This window comes from Lipotes vexillifer, unplaced genomic scaffold (genome assembly GCF_000442215.2).
Source record: "Lipotes vexillifer unplaced genomic scaffold, Lipotes_vexillifer_v1.1 scaffold19, whole genome shotgun sequence".
Classification (NCBI taxonomy): Eukaryota; Metazoa; Chordata; class Mammalia; order Artiodactyla; family Lipotidae; genus Lipotes; species Lipotes vexillifer.
In genome coordinates this window covers 431,108-447,801 of record NW_006793856.1, presented here as the reverse complement: position 1 = coordinate 447,801, position 16,694 = coordinate 431,108, and the positions used below count along the sequence as shown (strand labels likewise).

General features: G+C 34.2%; 1 protein-coding gene and 1 non-coding gene across 2 annotated transcripts in view; both read left to right on the top strand.

Annotated features, from left to right (window-relative positions):
- The window catches only part of MYCBP2 (MYC binding protein 2), a 280,943-nt gene that overhangs the window by 195,117 nt on the left and 69,132 nt on the right, over nt 1-16,694 (top strand). Inside the window, exons 49-52 of the mRNA XM_007466789.1 lie at nt 989-1,104; nt 3,147-3,244; nt 4,248-4,364; nt 5,332-5,472. Of these exons, the coding sequence (XP_007466851.1) occupies nt 989-1,104; nt 3,147-3,244; nt 4,248-4,364; nt 5,332-5,472 (472 nt within the window). The remainder of the gene's footprint in view (nt 1-988; nt 1,105-3,146; nt 3,245-4,247; nt 4,365-5,331; nt 5,473-16,694) is intronic.
- Nucleotides 3,515-3,587, top strand: TRNAG-GCC (transfer RNA glycine (anticodon GCC)). The gene has a single exon. It is a non-coding gene; the product is annotated as a tRNA-Gly (tRNA).

Here is a 16,694-nt window from a genome sequence, read left to right as displayed (position 1 = left end):
TGAGGAATGGATGACTGGTCAACTAGAGAGATGACACTGAAAGAAAAAAGAAGATCTAGAACCAAATCCTGGGGCATTCCATAAGTTAAAGGGTGCTCAGAAAAGGGAGAGCCAACAAAACACTGAGAAAGAATGGCCAGTGAGGTACAAGAAAAACCAGAAAAATGTTGCAGAAGCAAAAAAAAAGGATTTTCAAGAAAGGAGTTGTTGTCAGTTGTTATCAAATGCTACTGAGAGATTGCTGAGGATGAAGAAGCAATGATTGGATTTGGGGATGTGGTGGTCATTGGTGACTGTGACATGATCAATTGCAATGAAGTGTTGGGAGCAAAAGCCTAGTGAGGGTAATAAGCTTTGGAAGAGAATTGGAAATGAGGGAATGGAGAGTGATTGTAGGTAATTCTTTAGATAAGTTTTGCTGTAAATGGGAAAAAAGATATGAGACCATATTAGGGAAGGCTGTAATATCAAGGGGAGGTGTTTAAGATGGAAGATTCTGAGTTTGTTTGTATAGAAAGGAAAGAGAAATAGAAATGATCCAGGAAAAGTGGGAGAAATTGACGATGAATGAGAGACAGCAAGATAATTGCATCACAGAAGTGCTGATGGAATGAGATTCACAGCACAAATGGAGTGGCTGGCTTTGGACAAGACCCAGGACACACCTTCCATTGTAACACGAGGTAGAGGAAAATAGGTTTAATCTGATTGCAACTTTGGGGTTGTATCTGATTGCTTCTGTTTTGCACTGAAGAAAGTGATGAGGTCATGATCAGCTGAGAGTGAGGAAGAGTGGTGCTAGAGGTTTGAGGTGAGGAGGAAAAAGTAAATTCAGTCATGGAGAGTAGGAAGACGTGCTATGACAGTAGGATTGCTATTCATTGTGATAATACAATCAGAAATTTTATGTTTGCTGATACATGTTAATGATGATGTCAGCTGTTTAACCAAAAGTAAATGTTGCAGTACCCATCTTATTTCCTTTCAGACCCAGTGAGAATATGCTGATTCGGGTCAATAACGATGGCACTTACTGTGCAAATTGGACTCCGGGGGCTATTGGACTCTACACCATTCATGTTACAATCGATGGCATTGAAATAGGTATTTTTTTTTTTAAGTTGTGAGTTACTTAGTGCAAAGAACTAGAATCAAAATCCTCTTTCTGTTCTAGTTTGCCCTTTAACATAATCATAACTTTTAGGGAGCTTCATATCCTCCTTTGTAATGAGTATTTAATTCGTGCATTGTTAAGGTATGTTGTAATAATTTATGGGTCATTGTAGCCCTCATGATTCCTTCCCTGCATTCCCTGCATTCCCTGCATTCCCTGCATTCCCTGATGTGGCTGGTCAGGTTCGATCTCCTCCATGCTGTGCTATAACCATATTCATGCCTCATCTCCCTACCCCGTGGTATGTCTGTCTTCCCTTCCTGGCTGTGAGCAGACACCTCTTTCATCTTTGGATCTCCCAGTCTGGCTCAGTGCCTGGCGTACGATGGCTGCTCAATAAATAACTTGCCGAAAAGATGAATTTTTTTTAACCTACCACTAACTTTGAAAAATATATTGCTTTTCCTTTGGGCATTAATCTTTCTCTTTTCTTTATTTTTAAACTATCCGTATAATAGGACAATAGTAGGACAACAAAGCTCTAATAAGTGTTTATCAATATGAATTCCTTATAACACTGTCTTTCCTAATGCTCCTCAAGCAAAAGGGTTCCTATGATCAGGCAGATTTAGAAAGCCCAATATATTGTAGTCTCATCTTAGACATTAATACAATTCATATTATCATATTTGGGATTCTAAGAAATCTTGAAATTAAGAATCCTCTCTAAATTTGTTTAATCCTTATCTTGAGAACCTTACATGTAGGGAAGAGGAGACAGGTTAGAGATAAAAGTAATACTGATTAACACTCCACAAAAATACCCTTTGGGAAACTTTCAGTAGTTTGTTTTTACAGTGAAGATAAAGAGGTACTTTACATTGTTGTAACCATAGATGTATAGAATATACATTAATGTAACTATAGGATCAGATATATTAGATTCATCTATACCATCCTAGAGACATTTAGTGGCAGCCTTTGCTGCACTCTTTTATTTCAGCATATCTTTAAAGCCTTTAGTTCAGCAAACTTTTGCTGGTTCTGGGCAAAACACTGTTCTAGGTAAGACAGTTCCTGCCAAGTGTTGACAACTTACTGATGATTGTAAGATAAAACAGCCAGACAAAATCACATGAAGTAGAATATAAGTAGTGACGTGCAAGGGGCACACATTACAGCAGTTCAAAAGTGGAGATAGTCAAGAATGGTTTCTTCTTGGCTAATAGCGGGTAAAGGAAACTGATACAAAGTAGATAAGAAAAATCCGCTTATATTTGTTTTCTGGAAAGACACTGAAGAAAAAGATTCATAATTACTTAGAATCATTCATTTTGTTCCCCACCGTCTTAGCTTTCTCCAAAGGTGACCAAACTGTTAGTAGACTAGGATCTTGCTTGACTGCAGTCAAGGGCAGATAATAATTCATTAGAATAATGAGGATGATAATAGCATTTAGTATATATCTAAAAATTTTTATACACACCTTACATATTTTATAGTTATTTTTAAAATCATTTCATTCTCACAGCATCTCAGTGAGATAGGTGCTATTCTCATCCCTATTTTATAGGTTAAAAAAATGAGGCACAGAGAGTCAAACAGTTGGTGGCAGATGTGGGAAGAGCCAAGTCTAACATGAGAAGCCCAGCTCTTAAACACCATGCTGTGCTGCCTGTTACTCATGAGATGATTGGTATAGATGATAAGTAGTGTTCTGATTGGTTGTTATGAGATAACGTTTGATCACACAAGGGTTTCTTTTTTATTATTTTGAATTTTTCAGTATTATTTTACATATTCCATAGCCCCTCCTCTTTTCCTTGAACCCCTGAGACACCCCTTTGGAATCTTAAGGTCATTTTTCAGATATTTCTCTCTTAGCTATTAAGTATTAATCACCTTAAAAGGACAGAATTCAGATATTTGTTTTAATTGTTTAAAATAGCCTGTGAATGTATATTAAGTTAGGTTTAAGGGTCCTCCCTCCCTTGTGTTCTCAAGTGTTACAGTTCCCTTCCTTTTCTTACAGATGCTGGCCTAGAAGTAAAAGTAAAAGACCCACCGAAAGGGATGATACCGCCAGGAACTCAGCTGGTCAAACCAAAGACTGAGCCTCAACCAAATAAGGTTAGGGTAGAATGAAATCAGAACATGAACTGGTCTGAGATTTATTAATTTTCTTCATTGATGCTTCAAGGTAGCCATCAAACACCTCATATTTTACTTTATTTCAGTATTCGAATTCTAAGTATTCCTAAATGAACTTGAACAATAGTTCATGGTAATTCTAATCATTTCTCAATTGTAGAACCTGTACTTTTTGGTTTCTTTGTATAATGCTATAGTAATTTATAGGTCTTGTGTACTTTCTGTTATTGAAAGTTTACAGTTGGGACTTCCCTGGTGGTCCAGTGGTTAAGACTCTGCACTGCCAATGCAGGGGGCCCAGTTTCGATCCCTGGTCAGGGAACTAGATCCTGCATGCTGCAACTAAAGATCCCACATGCAGCAACGAAAGATCCCGCGTGCTGCAACTAAGACTTGGTGGAGCCAAATGAATAAATAAAAGCTACCCTTTTAAAAAAAAAAAAAGAAAGAAAGAAAGTTTACAATTCACAAAACGTCTACCGAAATTAAGTGTATAAAGTTGACAAGGTTAACGTATCCTGTGCTGTTAAAAGAAAAAATTCATTTCCTAACATCTAAAGAGTAAACACTATAGGAATTTTAGTAAACTACTTATTAAAAATGAAACATGGATAATAGAATTTATATACCTTCCTGAAAGGAAAAAAATGGCTCTTTTCTCCTTTTTATCATGTCTTCAAAATTTAGAAAAGAAATTATAAACGTATATTAATAATTTTCTTTTTTTTCAATAATTTACATTTTTACACATTTTGAAAAAACAACATTTTTTTTTTTAATGTTGTTTTTATAAATGTTTTCTCTTGTTGTTTTTATAAATTAACCACTGTTATTTGCACAGGGAAACCAGCTACAAATAATTTTGGAAACTTTCTCAGAATTATACTTTCAAATCTGTTTAATTTTCTCTCTTACCACTTACTTATAAGGTCTCTGTTCTGTGATTTCCCCTGTCTCACCTGTCTGTCTTTGCCTTTCTCAGGTTCGAAGATTTGTGGCCAAGGACAGTGCAGGGCTCCGTATCCGTAGCCACCCTTCCCTTCAGAGTGAGCAGATAGGCATAGTGAAGGTCAATGGAACCATCACTTTCATTGATGAGGTAATTTGTAAGGAAACACTTGGTAATAAGTTTTGGACAGAAAGTTTTTGCATTGTTTGCACAGTGTAAGTTTACTAAATTGTTTGTTAGAATGTGTTTTAAGCAGTTTGGGTAGTGTTTGGGAAATCATTTCACAGAATTTCAAAATTCTGTTCATTGAGTTTCAAACATTGCATTCATTTTTCTTTATCAATAAAAAAAGTAACTAAAATTATATATATATATTTTTTTTTTTTTTTTTTTTCCTTGCATTATGCGGGCCTCTCACTGTTGTGGCCTCTCCCATTTGCGGAGCACAGGCTCCGGACGCGCAGGCTCAGTGGCCATGGCTCACGGGCCCAGCCGCTCCGCGGCATGTGGGATCTTCCCGAAACGGGGCACGAACCCGCGTCTCCTGCATCGGCAGGCGGACTCTCAAGCACTGCGCCACCAGGGAAGCCCTAAAATTATATTTTTAGCATAAAAGGAATTCAGTTAACATGGTAGTCAGAACCTGTACAAGGATTCAATGAAAATGAGTACAGTTTTTCTTGAATTTTTAAAATATGGTTTGTTTTTGAATGTGTTTATTATATTGCCTTAACTTTGGACAGTACATTTTTCTAATAATACAGTCAAGTAACTTCCAATTATGAAAATCTAAATTGAGGGGAAGAAAGTCTTAAGTTCTTTTGGGAAACATCTGATTTTATGTTTGAAATATTTATCTTAAAGTGTGATTTTTTTTGTATGCTTTTACTCCTAAGTGACATTGTTTTTTACAATCTCACCATGTGAATTATCATGTTGCTTGGCATTCCTTGCTGGTTTTTTCCTTAAAGGTTCTCTCATTCTTACCTTCTGCAAAAACTAGATGCTTAATCTCCATGTCCAGCGTTATTTGCCTGCTTTGTAGCCTTTCAGACCTTGCTACCCTTATAGGAGTTACAGGAGGGCGTGGCTTGTTTGTGTTGCGTGTATTCCGTAGATCCACAATGATGATGGTGTGTGGCTGAGGCTGAATGATGAGACGATAAAGAAGTATGTTCCTAACATGAATGGTTACACTGAAGCCTGGTGCCTCTCTTTTAATCAGCATCTTGGGAAGAGTCTTCTGGTCCCTGTTGACGTAAGTAAAAGGCGGTTTTAAAAAGCTTTCTAGGTATACTCTGTCCCCATTACAGGGCTTTCTTTAATTAAGGCTTCTCAGTTCTGAGGTAAACCACAACTAAATAACTTTAAGTGCTTGAATTCTGAGAGCTTCTGTGTAATAAAGAGGGAGTTTGGCAAGGCTAAGGACCTTACTACTTACTATGGTCCATCACAAGCAGGAATTCCTTACACAGAGGTAGGGAATGAGAGTGGTTATGTTTTTTTTTTTCCCTTTCTTATTCACACTACTGTTTGGAATGAATTCCAAACTAAAATTTAAGAATTCAGTGTTACTATCCATTTCAGAAATATGTATAATGTATTTTTTTTATGTTGGCATTTTGTAATTCTGTGTTGCCTAAGTGTGAATCTTTTCTTTCTTGGCATGTGATACTGCTGTGTTAAAATAAGGTGGATTTTTAGACTTGTGGTGCTGTAGTGTTCTAGTTGAAGTTAAATCTTAGTGTCTGAGAGAATTCACTGAGCCTCTTTGACAGTGCAGTAGAATACTTAGAGTGTTCAAAAGTTTGCTATATCACTAAGTATGATAGGAACCCACAGCTCTTTTTATAATTTAAACAGAAATATATGATATTTTTCTTTTTCATTTCCATCAAATGTATTCCTTATGACACTGCTAATGAATAGAACAGGTAAATTTTTATTTTAAAAAAACCTTAGTATTTTAAACAGTTGAATTTCTTAAAAATCAGTGTATAAAACTAGCTCTTTATATCAAACCATTTAATATATTGTTTGTTTTTCTCCTTAATAGTTCAGAGTAATGTTCTCCAAGGGGGTATATACAAGATGATTCTTTGGGAAAGAAAATAACAGAACTTCTACTTAAACTTATTGATTTCATTCTTTTCTCTATTCCTTTGTATACGTTTTATAATAGTACAGTGGGGAGATATATATCTATCTATATACTTTTTACAAATAGATGCGTGATAAAGAAAGTTTGGAGAGTGTTGGTCTACCGCTTTTTTGATTTTTTGATTTTTTTCATCTGTGGCTCGAAAGTTGGCCTTAAATGGTTTGAACCCATCTCTCATTATGGTAACCAAATGTTCTTCAGGATTACGAAAATGATGTTTTAAATGAGATAATTATAATAGCCATTTTGTTTATTTCATTAACAGCATATTTTTAACATTTTGACCAATTTAGAGTTTTGTGTATTTTAAGGCCCTAATAAGGCATTATATTAGATTATATTATCTTTACTACCTTCCCCACTTCAAAATTTTCTTCCTAATTCCTTGGTTTGCTCATTTGAGGAGGTGGTTTTGGAAGAGGATGATATTCACAAAGATAGAGCAAGAGAATAAACAAAGGTAGAAAGGAAGAGCAAGAAGTGTGCTGTGTGTTGAAGTTCTGAATCCCATGGCTTCATTTTGGACCACTGCTGTTCTGTTATTTGATGCCTTTAAACTCTAGCCAAGAGATAGTTTTTAGTAGGCAGTCTTGAGGTCAGAGAGAGAGGACGTAATAAAGGTAAGAGGGAACGCTAAATGGAGTGAGCCGTACAAACACTCGTTGATGGCTTTTCACTGGTATGTGAATGAGGAGATTATCACTGACTTATTTGAAAAATCTAGATGAAGAATATTGGAGATAGAAAGTAAAATGGAGTAGCTTTTGATATTTTCTGGCTTGTCTTTATGTTGAAGAATGACATGAGTTCTCTTTTAATGTTAAGTAACTCAGAGGATCTGGTATGATTAAGAAGGCTGAGGTTTTTCTGGTTCCTTTATTTCAAGGGTGGTAGTGACTTGAGATCCTTACAAATTAAAGGAAAGATGCCAGTAGAAAAGGGAGACATTAAAGATGTAGATAAGAAATCTGAAGGCTGAAAGAGGAGAAAATAGATTTGAGGGCACATTGGAGAGTTGTTTCTGTTAAGGAGGAGGGGGTATGTATGGCAGTGGGTAAGTTTTTAGGGTTGAGGGAGGAAGGGAAGAGGTTGAAGGAGACCATGATTTCCATATAGAAGGGAGAAAAGTCATCTGTTGAGATTGAAACAATTGAGTTAAGCTAGAGAGTTTAGAAATGCCATAAAGATTTGGAGTAATGTTTGAGAGAAATAGGAGCAGGATCTGACAAAAAAAATTACTTGTTTGGGGATTATTGGGCCACTAAGGACCCAGTAGGACCACTGGATAGATCCATTCTGGATACCCTTCCTCTCCCATGGCCCTAAGTATCCAGCATTAAAGGAGCCAGGAAAACAGATGATAGCATTGGCTGGAATTTCCTGAGCTGCTATGACAGGAAAATAGGGACAAAAGGGAATTTCAGATGCTGATGAAAGAGCAATTGAGATCACCAACTGTGGGATCCAGCCTCAGGTGGAAATGTGAAAGGACAAATGGCTGGTCCAGGGGACTTGGAGGACTTAATAAAATAGAACAATATAGTGAGTGTGCTATACTTGAAGAGCTGGAAGGAGATAGGCAATTTTTGTTATAACATAGCATATTTGAATTTGATTTCATACTTGGAGCATTTTATTGAATGAAATGGCTCATTAATGTGGCCGTGAGAGGGCAGCTGAAGTATGTTGGAAGTAAAGGTCATTGGAACTGCCCAAGTCTAAGAACTAAAAGGCTAGGCAGTTGGATGATATCCACATCGACATGAAGACATACCAGTGATGGCAACACTGTGACCTGCAAGGTTTGAAAGAGAGTTTGTGTACGATTGGAAGAAAAGTCCCATTAGATACAATATAAAGTCATGGGACAAATGGGAATAATTAGATGTTGGATCAGGAAGAAGCCTAGAGTAGTTTTGGTATAAAAAGAGAACAGGTAGATGACATAAGGGTTTATATTTTATGTGGTGACCAAAGAGGACAGAGGGGATGTGTGACAACTGGCCTAGGGCTTCAAATAGATCTGGTATAAAGTTGCTTCAATGAGGGTGTTATATGAGGACCCGCAGAGTCAGAGCCTGGCATAGGCAAGAACAGGCTAGTTTTCCAAGGTTTTGATTTTAAGGACCAGGACAGGCCTCTCATACAGTCAATACGTTTTTAATGAGTACCTTACTCTACAGGGCAGAGCATGATAGGACATAGAGGGGATAATGATTCCATCTCATCTCCTCAAGGAACTAATAGAGCTAAAACAAACGCATCTTGCTGCTTCTTCCCTTTACATCTCTTACTTCATTTACTACTGGAAAAATGCTGGCCACCTATTCTCCCTTTTTATACTTCAGTTCGTTTGTGAGTAGATCAACTAAATTATGGCTAACCATTGTGAAACACTACTCAATTAAAAAAAGAAAGCTCGGAGATTTGAAATAAAATTAGAAATTATCGAGGACTAATGCCGCCAACTTAAAGAGATGCAAAAGTGCCAAAAAGTTGCCTTGAGCAGCCCTTACATCAACCTCTTCAGCCTTTTCTAGTTGCAACAATTTTGTATTCACATGAATGCGTGTACCCTATTTGGAGCCTGACTCAAACAGACTGTTGGAGAGAATGGGGGTAGGGATTGGAAATGGAATGCTGACTAAATATTTGATGAACTATTTTTTTTTAAAGATTACCATAAATAGTCATATTTAGAATGAGCTTTAAAATGATTTTTGTTGCACTGTCTTATTTATTTACTCATACCGTAGAACTGTCATTTCCATTGTAGATAAGTACTTTAGCTAAATTTTGACCTACCTAGAAGTAGTTCTATTTAAACATCATTACTTCACTAAGAAATAAGGACATCCTAACTTAGTTCAAATATGACTTTAACTGTGTTTTAGTACTTTAGTAATGCTCTAGTTTAGAGATTAAATAGCATTAGACATCCATATTATGACTATGTCTTTTTTAGAATATTTTTAGTATATGTGCTGCCGAAGCGAGCACTAGAATATTTTTAAATCAAAAAATATTTTTTACATCAGTGGGAAGAATAGGGATAAATATGAAGAGTGCAGGTTCATTTTTGTGAGGTGCTCACGGTCTCTTAGAACTTGTTGCCCCTTTGAGAGCACACTGTTTAATTTTACATCTTAGAGTCTTTGTTTACGTTGTTTCATTTGTCTAAAATGCTTTTGCTTCCATTTTTTTTTCTAACTTTTCTAATATTTTCCTAATTGGCCAGGCTCAAAAGTTTCTGTCAACGTTTCTCATCCCTGTACGTCCCAATAATGCTGTAGTTATCAGTTCATTAATTGTTCACTCAGCATGTATTTATTGAGTCCTTATTATGTACCAGATGCTAAACTGGGAAGTAGGTGTTGGGTGGAGAGGCAAAGGGGAGGGATACAAAATAAGTAAGAGTGCAGTTCTTGATCTTGGGGTACTCACTATGTAATGGGATAGACATACAATATTCAGATAATTAAGTTGCGTTGTGTTAAGTTATGGAGTGACTTTACTTAGGAGGTGACATTTGAGGAAATCTTAAAGAAAAATTGCCAGGACAAAGTAAAGTAATCTCACATTAGAGAGTCAGATGTCCAAAGTTATGGACGCATGCTATGTATGGGAACTAAAAAATGGTCGATACGGGTGAAGCAAGAATTGAGGGTAAAAAGCATATAAGTACTGGGGAAATTAGCTTTTTCTCTCCTTTCTCAGGTAGCACTTTGTCTGTAAAAGTGGAAAAGGCTTATAAATGTCTTTCTCCAACTACCCATAATGTTTAGTTTGGATTTTTTTTGGCCTTTAGCCCATTTGTATTTATATACCTCTTATTTCTGTTAAGCTCCTCAAGGGTTAGGGCTCATTTAGGATCCATTCTTATATTTTTTCTTCCAGAGTGTTAAATATTACATTTTGCTCGTGGTAGGCTTTCAACATTTGTTAAATACTAAATTTTAGTTCTTGGCATTTGGCAGGATCATACTACTTAAAATAGTTTCTGACCCTCTTATGCTCCATACCTTAATTCTCTCATTTAATTTTCATTGTGCCCCTTTGATGTTAAGTTTCTATCATTCTCATTTTTCCCGTGACAGAAGAGAGCTATTCTCCCAAGATCGTAAGTAGTAAGTAGTGGAGCTAGCTCTGGAACTCCAGGTGATGTGATTCCAAAGCCCATTTTTTTATGTTTAGTCTACCTTAATCTAGTGGAGCCATAAGGATAAATAGTTATAAAAGGATAAAGTAAATCTAGCTATAAGAATCATATTACTTTGGCCAGAACTCCACAACTAAATAAATATGAATACTAATAACCTGAATGGCTGAATGAGGATGAATATCGTGATGTATGCTGAAGGTATACCTGGGGAAGGCTGATTTTAAACTAAAATTCTTAAGATTTGGAAACTACAAATGTAAGCCAATAGAATGTTTCAGGTACCAAGGAAAATATGTTTAAAAAGAAAGAGGAAATCAGTTATGCACATGACGTGGGAGACATTTGACTGCCTATAATAGAGCCTAAATTTTTTGGAAAGCAAGTTTTCTTCTAAAACAGGAGATATTACTGATCTGAAACTTACAGGCCCAGTTCTTTGGATTCTTTGTCAAAAATGAGGTCTTTTAACATTATGAATGAGGTTGAGTGGTAGAGAAAGTTTATATCAAGGAAAGTAGATGATACCTCATTAGAAGTATTCAAAGATGTCTTTATAATGCCCATATTATCCAAATTCTTGCAGAAGCGACTTGAGTCTACGAACACGCCGTGCAATTATACAAACCACTTTCTACCTACTTAGGCTGATTGGTGTTCAGATATAGAAAGTAGGCTGATTTTTCTGAATTTGGGGGAGAGATGAAGGAAAAATATCATTTGGTATTCTCTCTTATTGGTATTTGGTATTCTCTCTTATTTGGTATTCTCTCAGGGTAATTGGTAAAATTAGCAAATGTTTCTTGCATTTTATGTCAGTTTCATTCTTTTGGGATACCTAATGATGCCTGATAGTCACAGCTTTAATATACCCCAAATTTATTGATTTTGTCTCGTTAATAAATTTGTGTGTATATATATGCATAACCTGTTTTTCAGTCCTACTAAATACTAAGTATTTACTTAATACACCATTAGTAAATATGCTGTCCTTAGATGGTTATCAAAAGCTTCATTTCATACTTTAACTTGATGTTTAAGTTTCCTAAACAGAATGGAATTGAGGCTTAAACTCCATTTAAGCCTTAATTTAAGCCTCTATTAAAATAACACTATAATTGTTTGTATATATGCTGTGTTTAATTTCTCTGAGATATTTTATCTTTTTCACTTTAAAATTGGCAATTTTTAACTCTGTGATCATCCAGCACAATGAAACAATTACTATCTTTTTTATCTTTTTTTTTTTTTTTTTTTCTTATTTTTCTTTTGCATGAGCATTTGGCATGTTTGGTCATGTATTTCTCCAGTAAAATTATTCGCTTATTTGGTCTCTTCTATGCCTTGAAAGATTATTGTCTTAGAGTTGCAATTTGGTGCTCATCAATTTAGTTAGGTTTTTATCATGCTTCAGTTTCTAATTTTCTTGACAGAACTTTTTTGCCTTCACAATAGTCTTTGAGAATAAAATGATTTAGATTATTGTAGATATGTGTGTGTTTGTATATGTATGTGTGTATATATGTACACACACACTTTTACATACATATATAGTGGTGCTCATATTATTCTATAAAATTATACAATATGAAAGCTAATTTATATATTTTAATAGTGAGAAATTGAGACTTTGGAGAGATTAATATTTTCATGCATGTTCGTATCTTTAGACTAAACTTTCTTAAATTTTTGAAAGAAAACTATGCAAGTACATTTTAATTTTAAACTCCAGTTTTCTATCTGGTGCTTTTTTGATACTTGATAAATGCAATTTTATTAGGATAACACATTTTTAAAATAATCTTATAGTAAACTAGTGTAGAAAGAATTTTCTACAAATGCAGAACAAAAGCAAAAAAGAGTCAAATTTGAATCCACATATAATTAACATGTACAAAATTGATTTTATTGGCAATTTGTTACCACGGTTAGCAGTTACATCACTTTGAGGTATCATTGTATATGTAAACTCATGTCCTCAGACTGAGGAAACACTTGAGTTTGCACATTGAAATAAAAGAGAGGGAATTCCCTGGCAGTCCAGTGGTTAGGACTCCGCGCTTTCACTGTCGAGGGTGCGGGTTCAATCCCTGGTCGGGGAACTAAGATCCCACAAGCTGCATAGCACAGCAAAAATGAAAAAAAATAAATAAATAAAAGAGAGATACAAGCTTTAAAATTGTCAGTCACCATATTGCTTCTTTATTCCTAACTCATCTGCATTGCTTTTTACAACGCTTTTCACATTGCTTTTGATGCTAGAAAAATTTATGCTAAAAAATAGAATATGCTAAAAAATATTAATATTGTTTTATGTCAAAAGGTTTGCACCGCTATTCTCTGCAAAGGAGAAAAACCATTGAGCAAATACTCCACAAATTCTTACATACATGGACGAACCAGTAAGGACATCTTTTTCCCCCCAAAATAGCATTTCAAACTACTTTGCAACATGTTTCCACTTCACCTAAAGAGAAAGTGCTCTGTCTCCTGTCTATTTTTAAATGTGAAGAGGGCTTTGGTTTTTTGTTTTTTTCTTTTGTTTTGCATTTATCTGTAGGCACGCTAATAGAAGCTCATTTTTTCTTTCCGGCTTTTATGTTTTATATTTCTGTATTAGCATATATGTATGTATATGGGTCTGTATCTACATCTGTCCCTACATGTACATACATGAGGAAAATACAGAACTGGAGAATATTAAGTAAATTCTCATTATCTAAAATGGCTTACAGTTGGTTGGGAATTGTGTTGTTTCTTTTGTGCTGAAGTCTTGGATAATGACAACTTTCATTAACATTTTGAATGTCCTCTTTTTTGTATTTATATAAGCAGTAAAATTGTGTAATTGCTGGTTTCTGGAAGGATTTTAATTTCTGATCAAATAAATATGTTCAATAGGATGATATGTCTATGTAAATGTATATCATTTTAATTTTTATGAAAACATTTTGTGAAAATGTTGATTTTTCTGGGACCATGTTGCTGTGAATTGGTTGTTCTGTAACAAAATATTTTTAGACTCTAAAGTAGAGATCCTAAATGCTCTGTGCATTTCCTAAACTTCGAGACGGAGAAACTAGGTCTGCCTTTTGATAAAAGTTCAGATTGTATGTTTTTTCTCTATGCTTTTCTTAACAAATTTGCTAGCAGCTTTCAGTAACATTTCCAAGTGACTGTTTTCTCATTTATAGAAGAGAGCAAAATTGAAAAATGACTTAGATTTTTTTTTCTTTTTGACTTTTTTTTGTACTTTAAACAGAGATAACGAATTCACATATACTACATGCCATTATTATTCATAATAATAGTTGCTCTATCTATACAATCTGTGTTAGTCACATTTTCTTTATAAAACAGCAGACTGTATTCTGTCATAAAAGAAATCTGGCTTGTACTGGAATAGACACGTCATCATTTAAAGGAGTTTGAAGGTGTCCTTCTTGCACTGACTGTCTTAAGGTTTAAATCAATGTCTGGCTCTTAATTGTAGTAAATGGCATGACACACTATATCCATGGAGAGCTTTTGACAAAAACTTATGTATCGGAATTTCTTTGCTGTGTGGTTTACTCAGGTGGCTTCAGTTTCCCTCTAGTGAAATAATATTCCAGTGCTGGTGCTAGAGTATAGAACATTGTTGTTACTGTGAACGCATCTTCTGCAGATGATATCCTGTTCCCTTTCTTTGTTGATATTTTTCTTTCTTAAACTTTGTTGCTCAGAATATCTTTAATGCTAGCCAAGGAGTCAGGGATTTGGACGTATTTTCATGGACTTCCAAAGCTTTTTTCCCCCAGGTGAGTTAACTGTAAGGAACAGTCATACATTATTCAGGTATTGCAGCTTGTATAACAAATTTTACATTGTATCTTTGAAGCCTTTACTTAAGATTAATTTTAAAAAATTTCTTTTTTACCGAAAACAATCTATACAGAGTTCTGCAGTTGAGTTTCCCCATAAACCTTTCCCCTCTAATTCTGCCAAAGACTGTATTACTAGTGTAAGTTAAACTTTTACTTGACTTCAAATTTGGTATATTTAACTTTATGACTAGCTTCTCCAACAACTATATACAGGTCTAGCTTTTTCAGAACTTACTTATTTAGGTGGGAGAGTTCCAACCCTATGGCTCTTCTGTTTTTTTCCTAGCCCTGCACAGTGGCCTTTTGAATGTTGGGGTGGGATTGCAGGGAGCAAAAATTAACATTGCAGTTCATCAGTTTCATATGCTGGTGCCCAGGTCTTAAATTTCTGTATAGAATAAAACATGCATTTTAGGATTTCTTGAGAATAATAGACACAGTTCTGTGATTTTATGTCTATCAGTTCTTTTTATACTGTTTAGTATTAAGTAAAAGGATAGACTTTGCTGTACATTTATTAATTTATATAGTTTCTTTAACTAATCAATAAAATATTAAATATTTTAGGACAGTTCTCCTATATTGCCTTTCGGTGAATAACTTGCAATTATTATAATTATTATTAGTGTTTGCCAAGACTTTTCTCTCACTGTTACCCTGAGTGGTCGAATTGGAAATATTGTTATAACTTAATTAAATGCTCGAGATGTATCATTAAAGACCAGTGAAATTGTTTTTTCACTAAATCTGTGAATATTTGTTTAGTTTTTACATCATGCCACGTAATTTTTAAAAGATCATTTGTACATATGACTAATTTGACTCTTCCATCTATGAAATCGCATCATGTATTTGCTAAAATGGATCATTCACAGTGACATTTTTAAATATTTACTGAAAATCTCATGAGTAAAACAGCACAATTTAAAGTTTAGACCTTACTCTCCATTTTTATTTTGAGTGCTTTCTTTGTATTCATATAGTTGTACACATCTATAAATTTTTACAAATATGCATGCATGCATATTTATAAAATATAAAATGCATATTTTATATTATATTATTATTATTATAAAATATAAAATGCATATTTTATTTTAGATTGTAAATCTAAATTTTTCAAGTACTTAAAATTCTCCTTTCCATTAAATTGCCAATATATAAATAAGGAATGTTGGACAAATATGGTACAGTAATTACAGTAAATGTAAATAAATACTGTCCGTAGTACGTATTTGTGTAAGTAAAACTTGATGATTACTCATCACCACGATGAAATTTACAAGATAGTATGTGAAGGTTAATAATGAATTTAAAATTTTTTCTGACCAACCATATATTAAATTAAAGACACAGGTACGAAGAATTCTTGAATCCACATTTTTTTAACCTTATGACTTTATTTTTAATTTTCCACTATGTAATGGACATTTCTTTTGGAATGAGACTACTCATCGGGATAGAGCTATTCAGTAATATTTTATCTTGCATAATATGTTAGTGGGTTTTTTCATTTTTATCCTATTTATAACATAACTAAATATTAATTTAATTTTAACCTAATGTTTGAATAAGTGTCCCATTATGATCTTTTACTGTATTTGAATAAAGCAACTTGTAGAGTCTATATTGCTGTATTTAAAAATGCAGTTTAAGTCTGTTTTAAAGAAATAATAATGACAGTGGAAGAATTTCCAGTGTAGAACTTTCCTTAACATTTAATTGGGAAAAAGAGCAAATATGGGAAGGTTATTATTTCTCTTTATTGCATTCACGTAGGAAGTAATTTCATCACAGCATTCAGATTCAACAGGAAATTTAGGGTATGTTCCTTTCTTTCATTTTAGAAGTGACTCTTTTATATCCAAATGTATTATATTTATATAAAACCACATCTTTAATGTTAATCTCTCCTCTCTACTAAAATATAATCATCTTTTTCTGTTAAAAGCATTAGTATATCACTGTCTAACAATGGTCTAGCAAATCTAACAAGGCATTTTTATTTGTACTGTATTAAGAAAGTGTGAGTTGTTAAAACCCTATAAGCATTCTTATTTCATTCATAACTAGTAAATATTAACATGTAGCTATATTTCATGCACATATTTTCATCATTGTTATCTCTGTTTATAGATGAGTCTCCAGAATCTTCATACCTATTTTCTCTATTAATAGTTATAAACAAAAGTACAAGGAAATGAAGATTTAGACTTTTTAACCCATACCGACAGGCAGTAATGCAGTAATAATGATTCAAAATTATTCAGTTGTGGTTCATATAGTAAATTATT